Genomic DNA, 7635 nt, shown 5'->3' with positions numbered 1-7635 from the left:
GGTTGGATGAGAACTCAACTTGAAAGGCAGAAGTAGAGGTGTCCGAAGCTGACCCGACTTCGAAAAACCAACTGTTTTGAACTCTAATCGAACTGGTTTGACCCGGAAAATTCAGGACCCAAACCAGATCTGTAACCGATTTTACTTTACACGACACCCGTTTCACCCGATCAGAACTCCGCCCGTAACTAGTTTGATCCAACCCGAACTCCACTTGTCGCCGGTTAGATTCCACCCAAACTCCACCCGACACCGATTTGACTCGACCTGAATTTCACCGGACACCGATTTGACCCGGTAAATATCTAATTTGACCCGATTTGGTTTGACCCTAACTGTCACTAGTACAAAAAAGGGATATTGCTTCGAGCCTAAAAGGGGTTATTGATTCGTATTATGTGCGAAGCATATAGACTCGATGCAATTGAAGGCATTCAATTGCTTCGCACAAGTGCGAAGCATTTAAGACTCCTATTGCATTGCACTTACCAATATTTCGAAGCATTTGATCGTAGCAACTATTAAAACGTACTAGCAATTGCTTCGCGCCTATCAATTGTTCGAAGCATTAAAAGTTCTAATTGCTTCGAACTTATGAATTATTCAAATCAATTGATTTAAGTAATTGCTTTGGTCTCAATCGTAAGCCCGAAGCAATATATGCAACTTTTCTATTTTTAAAAAATATTCCACAAAGAGGGAATAACACCTCCATTTACAACGAGGCAATCTAGTATACCACACATCCCATCATCTATCTCCAAAGCGCTTCATTTTGTACCAATAATAAGCAATTAAAATCAAAAAAAAAAAATCAACTATCATAAAATATTGCCCATGACCAATACAAAATCATTAACCATTCAAAATCCATAAAATCATCCTAAAACGACATCTGTTACAAGTTGTCCAAAACATCAAAATATTTCAAAACAAATAAAACTGCAATGGAAGATAAGCTTTAACAGTTACAAGTAAATATCTTCTAATAATAGTAGCTTTTAATTCTAACAAAATACTATACTTCAGGAGAATACAAAGTCCAAAAAGTATAGAGCCCAACAAGTTAAAACTTCACGAATTTGCCCATTAGTATAAGGTTTAGTCACCTTAAAATCCTGGAAAGAGAAAAAAAACAATGTTAACATATATAATATCTATAGAGATCATTAACTTAAATTTATTTAAAAAAATTCGTACCTTGAATAGATTTTCACTTCCACTATATGAGTGGACTATGTCATACATGAACCTTGAAGTAAAATACCCGCACTCAGTACCCCCATCCTGTTGAGCACACTAGAGAAAACCAATTTAATATTTCATAGGTCAACAAGTCATCACTTAAATTAAATTTCCAAAAAAGAAATGATAAAAACTGTAGATATTTACCACAGCAGCACCCCATTGTAATTGTGGACCTTTACTTTTCCCACCATATGCCTTGTAAGTTTCGAAAGCACTGTTCAATTATCATTATTCACAAATATTATGAGATAATTGTACAAATTAATCAATTTATAGATAAATGTTGAAAAAATAAATATGAACTTACCTATCCAATACCACTCTTATTGCTAGGCTGCGTTTCTTCTTAATTGAATCAAATACGTGAACCGTATTTATGGTAGGGTAAATCACAAGAAGCACCCAATGATTGCTACATGTTTAAAGAACCAATGAACAAAATTAGCTATTGTTTATATGATAAAGGAAATCCTATAATAATAAGAATGTCAATAGCGTGTGAAATAATATTTACCACTCGTACTGGTTCTGCGAGTAGAATCATTCTAGTCTGAATCCAACCTCTATTGTGAATATTTCCTTTTCTTTACATTTATAGTGGGCTTCATCAGTGGAATAGGGCTATTACTGGTTCTGCGAGTTCCCTTTGCAAATGTTTTAGCTCTAATTTACTTTCTAAAGCATACTACGGGGACTTATGTGCAGGGTTAGCAGAACAGTGACAAAAAAACTTCTGATGCACGTTGGATGTGATGTCTTGGCTGTAGCGTCTAGTGAGGAATGTTTGTTAGCTATCTCCCGAGAATACAGGGTGGTATTACTTGATTTGTCTATGCCGATTTGATGGCTTTGAAGTTGCTGTTCAAATAAGAAAAGGGTTCTCAAAGCGTCATGAAAGGCGTTAATTGTAGCACTCAATGGGAGTGCGGACAGGTTGACCCGAGAAAATTATGTCAGGGTTGGTATGGATGGTTGCGTATTGAAACCTATATCTGTTGATAAAATGAGAAGTGTTTTATCTGAGCTCCTAGAAAGACGAACTGTGTTTGAGCCGCTCTAGGTATTTGTAGAACACATGGTTCAGTGATATAAAGGAAGGGAGAAACATAGATTATTCTAGGCATGACAAGATAGTGCTGCCAAATTTCTCTCTTGTTTTTACTTTCTTTAATTTTTCTTTGTAACCAATCGGGTGACTGGAGGTGTTGGTGTCTGACATTCAGTTCCAGGTGTTCATTCAATGTATATACCATAGTGTTGAGAATATCACAAAACATTCAATGTATATACCATAGTGTTGAGAATAGCACAGAACTACAGAAGAGGCAGTTATCAAGCAATGCTAATTAAACAGATATAGAATAGCACTTTTAACAGATTGCCACAGGGGAGCTAAAATTGACAATTCTGTGGCAATTTTGCGGCTTTTTTTTAATATTTATTTTGGACAATCATTGGTAATTACAGTAGTTAACTACCAAATGTATGATATTACTCAAGTGTACATAAAATTTCAAGCTGCAGGAAGGGCTTCAACTAAACTGAGATCAATGGTGGTGAGCTTTTGGTGTTAACTTTATCAAAGCTTGGCTCGAGATGTACTACCTAAGAAGCCTAGGCCAAACATGAGGCCTGATTAGTGATTACACTTGTTCTGCCTTTTATTAGAGTTTCTATTTTTGACAACTTAGTTTATTTGAAAAGAATATACTTCGTATTTATTTTGATGTCAAAAATATTACTCCAACAACAAATATATTTCTTTTGATGTAAAAATAATACTCCAACAAATCTATATCTATCAAGAGTAGGTGTTAAGATTATCTTACTTCTGATGATATGGGGCTAGGATCTTTTGATTGTTTTCGGAAGCTGCTTTCATTACCCTTGCCATGTATTCACATGCTTCATCTATGTTCTCCGAACTTGCCAACAATGTAGTTGCTGAAATCAATTGCGGACACATGAATGTGATTGAGTCAACACTCAAGTTCTTGCATTTTTCGTGTAAGGCCCTAAACATATTGCACAAGAAAAAATAACCATTAGATATTAAAGTCCAGTTTTTATAACTATAACATAAAGCTATTAAAATTTAATAAAGAAGTTTAAGATATCTGACCTGATGAATATTTGTATGGTTGATATATTTAACCAAGCCCCGCTGAGAAGTTGGACAACATCCTCCTTTGAGATATAGCTAGAAAAATTTTCCTTGTATCCGAATACCTCAGCATCTAATTGAAAAGATATGGATTCCACACCAGGGGGCAGATCAGTAAGAATATTAGCGAGTCGTTTGCATGACTCACTCAAATGCTTCATTACACTATGTGAAACAAGCGGCGTCCTTTCCATAGTGAACTCAACAGTGTTTTGAGTATCAACAATTTTTTCCTTATCCCGCTTGTCCTGTTAAGAAACGCACAATTTAATTAGGGAAATTTCCATTAGTACACTCCTACTATTGACTTTTACCAATAGTACACTCACTTCTAATTATATTGCCAATGGTACACTTAAACTATTTAGTTTCTTATTATCCTTACTATTTTCATTAAGTAGCTTAACTATAGTTAATTATTAGAAAATAAAAAAACAAATAAAAACCTAAAAAGTTGATGAACGAGAAACCTAGACACGTTTTCTTCCTCCCTGTACTCCTCTCTTCTTCCCCTGTCATCTAAAAACCTAGAAAAATTCTACAAGGTCTACACTTCTCTTTGGAATTGTAATCTTTAACAGCAAAATTGTTGGGAAATTATTCAACTTGACCTCAATTGGTGAATCAGTTTTTGGGGCAATTTTGTTGCCACTTTGATCGAGTATATAATTGAAGCGATCATTGACGGTGGAACAAGGAGGTGTGTTAATTACTCACTTTAATTCAAAAATTCTTTAAATTTGGTTATTATCTGTAACTTTGCACCTTCTATGTGATCAATTTCAATTTGTAACTTGATTCCCGGTTGTTAATTAGGTTTTGCAATTTCACTCTGTTTAAGCGTTGATAACAAATACTCCTTATGATATATGAATCATGTCTCAAGCAAGATACTACTGATGTTGCTTGAAGGTAATTTTGCTAATTCCATTTACGACACTTTTGATTATTACTAAAGCTCCTTATAAAAGGAACACATCAAGAAAAGGATTTTAAATCATGGAATTAGCAAAATAGATACTCGAATGATGAATGACTGATGTAACAATAATGTAAACGCATATAATAAACCATTAATAATCAGTAACAATTTTTGCAAAGGCCACATTCTAATACCATACTAATAACGTAATAGTAGAATATTAGGATTATACTAACATTTGTAGTTTAAGACTAGTCTAACTCTTATCTTAACAGTAGCCAACATCCATCTGATTGTCTCTTGCCAGCTCCATATTTTCATTCAGTTTATTGTTTGCTCTTGTATTAGCTACTCTGGGTTAACATGGGTATGCCAATCGGTTTTGAATTGTGTTATAAAACCATGAAACTATAAGATTGTCAGGACATTGTTTCCGGTATGTGTATAAAAGCTTGAGTTGTATTGATTGAGCAATGCTCATATTTATAGTACAAGAGTTGACGCAAGACAATCCTAAAACAATTAGGTATTGAACTCTAATGAATCCTATATAATAATACTACTGCCTACGTAACTTTAATCTAGGCTAACTAAACCACTAAGACTTAGGAATAGTAATATTAGTTAACCTCTAACTCTAAAACTTGTTCAGTTGCATTGGAATTATAATTATACCATAATTCTGCAACAGTATCTCTTAGGTAAGTGAATTTATGCTTGAGATAAAGTCCCAAATCCAGGAAAAAAAATCTGGTGTTTGACTATATGTGTGACAGTACCTATTTCAGGAAAGATAGGATGCAAACCCCTTATCTGAACTATCCCACCAATACAAACTCTCAATTACTTTGCCATATAGTAAACAAAGAAATTGGAATTCTAATTTAGAGTTGACCTTGAATGAGCCAACAAAACATATACATATACAAGTATACTACACCACCAAGGTCATTAACTTCTCTTTCCAGGTTGGTAGAAAAATAAATTTAGACACCTGATACATGTATATATTCTGCCAATACTTCACAGAATTCTCACATTCATAACCCCAGATAATTCTTCAATCTTACAGGATGGTGTGATTTATTTGATTAGCACCCATCTCTTAATGGAAGCAAACATATGAAATTATATGCAAAAACTGCTCATGCTCCATAAAATAATTTGGGGTTGCCTAAGAAACTAAAAACAGTGGCAATTATCTTTTTGTTTGCTATACTGATACATGATTTTCAATTTTTTTTTTTTTTTTTGCAGAATGGATAATGATGGTAGAGTTTAAATAAATAAATCATACTCTATACCTGTACCTTCAACTTCATAGACGAATCAGGCTCCACAACGATATCACTACTAACAGCAACATTAATCGCTAACGGTTGGTCGCTACTCATCTTGCGTCGCGGAACAAACTCCTAATAAGAGGTCAAATTGTCATCATTTATGCTTCGAGATTAATATTAAAATTACATGAAATTAGAATATTAAACAAATTACCTTGTCCCCTATAATCAATTTTCTAGGCCATTGGACGAAACTTTTTACGGCTCCCCCAACATCCTTCATCTCTAAGTTGGGTACAGGTAGAGGTGCAGTTTCATAGCCAGGAACACATGAGTTCACACTAACTTTCAAATAACCAGGCTTCATTGCAGAATGGTGTACTACATCTTCAGCATTGAACGGATATGCTACACCCCTAGCCACGACTACTAATTGTTGGGAATCATCAAGTTGGCACAGACGACATGCTAAAGGACTCTAAAACATTATTCGACACCCAGCATTAGTAAAGTACTAAAGTACAGTAAAATACTATAGTGAATTTACGAATAATTTAATATACATATAATATATACTTTGTCCTTGACTAATGTCACTTTAACCAATTAGAAAAATATCATTTACAGCAATGACAACAGAAAAGGAGAAGTGCAACTTAGATCATACCTTCAACTCCGCAAATGGGTCAGAATTAGGCTCTAGCTCCACAGAAGGTGAGTTGCTACGACTCCGCGTAGTGGTTGTAGTGGTTGTGGTCTTTCCAATCTCCATCCCAACCGGCAATTTTAGACCTAATTTTGTCACCAAGTTAATGAATTTTTCCTCAACTACGGCCTCCATTTTCTTTTCCATCATAGCTATAGTTTCCTTTCGCACTTGCTCTATTTTAGCCTCAAAATCGCCTTCAATCTTTTTTAGTTCGGCTTGTGAGAAATGATCATATTCTCCATTATTTCGAACCGGTTTCCCCCAATATGCTTGATGGCCGATTGTTCCTCCAACTGCAACCACACGTCCACGACGGTCTTTCTTTCCAAGGGAACGGGATAAGACATCATCTTGCCTATGTGGAGTCCAAATTCCTTGCTCGACTTCCTGAACCTCCTTGTCCTATTGACAAACACATGCATTTATTAAAGAATTACAAAAACACATTTTTTAGCAAGAAATAAATATATTAATCGACGAACAAAAGTGTATGTACAAAGGAAAAACTACCGCAACTTACTATTTTTTCACCAACCAGGCGTGCTTCATCTTTAGGGAAAACATATTCTCCTTTTTCGTTTTTCTTTTGCCGGCCAAAAATCCAATTTAGATGTCGTTTTCTCATGGTTGAATCTGTACTTCCGACTGAAGGGTATCTTCCTTCAACCTCCCATTCAGTTTCCTTCTGTGAATAGCTTTTTTGCCCCATAAAATGAGGATGCAGATTGTGCGACTGACTCTTCCGTGCCTTCTCGCTTATTTCCTATTAGAAAAGAAGAAATTAGTATGGCAGATTGTATATAAGTGTAGATGATTGAACATGATGAAGATTAGTGGGCAAGGTTGTTGGTGCATCTAATTACCGAATGCATAACAGTGTAATCATAATATATCATGCATTGAATTGTGTTTTACCTTAAATGTATCGGTGGTCTTAGCTGCAACAAATTGCTGCCATATTTCTTCAGTGATGGCTTCATATACAAGGTAAGGTGGTTTGGCATTAGGCGAGATTTTTCTTGTCTTTGTGATATGTCCACTTACCAACTTAGCTTTCCAATCCCTAAACCGGTCACTCAAGTGTGCCATTACATACTTTTTCTTCAGTGGATTGTTGTCAATATGATACATAGTCTACATGGTAAAACAATAATAATTAGACAATCATTAGTAGAAAACTTTCCACTAGTCATGTAATTGGATGATGCATATAATGTAACAGTTGATCTATTCTTACCTTAATGTAATCCCAAAGGGTGTCTTGAAGACCTTGAGGTACCTCTTCCCATTTGTTTGTCAAAATACTGAT

General features: G+C 35.0%; 1 protein-coding gene and 1 long non-coding RNA gene across 2 annotated transcripts; both read right to left on the bottom strand.

The window, feature by feature from the left end:
* Window positions 1-14: 14 nt before the first annotated feature.
* On the bottom strand, window positions 15-1458 carry LOC130464411 (uncharacterized). Its single transcript, XR_008924812.1, has 3 exons — window positions 1393-1458; window positions 1201-1299; window positions 15-1118 (listed from the first exon to the last, which is right to left on the bottom strand). It is a non-coding gene; the product is annotated as an uncharacterized lncRNA (long non-coding RNA).
* Window positions 1459-1551: 93 nt separating this feature from the next.
* On the bottom strand, window positions 1552-7627 carry LOC130462910 (uncharacterized). The gene is made up of 9 exons (XM_056831892.1): window positions 7564-7627; window positions 7242-7460; window positions 6847-7089; window positions 6285-6728; window positions 5832-6095; window positions 5639-5749; window positions 3371-3660; window positions 3078-3263; window positions 1552-1660 (listed from the first exon to the last, which is right to left on the bottom strand). The coding sequence occupies exons 2-9, from the start codon at window positions 7455-7457 to the stop codon at window positions 1552-1554; spliced, it is 1863 nt and encodes a 620-aa protein (XP_056687870.1). The 5' UTR covers window positions 7458-7460; window positions 7564-7627.
* Window positions 7628-7635: the final 8 nt, after the last annotated feature.

Source organism: Spinacia oleracea, chromosome 6 (assembly GCF_020520425.1).
Source record: "Spinacia oleracea cultivar Varoflay chromosome 6, BTI_SOV_V1, whole genome shotgun sequence".
Lineage (NCBI taxonomy): Eukaryota > Viridiplantae > Streptophyta > Magnoliopsida > Caryophyllales > Amaranthaceae > Spinacia > Spinacia oleracea.
Note: the sequence above shows the minus strand (reverse complement) of the source record. Positions and strands in the feature narration are given on the sequence as shown.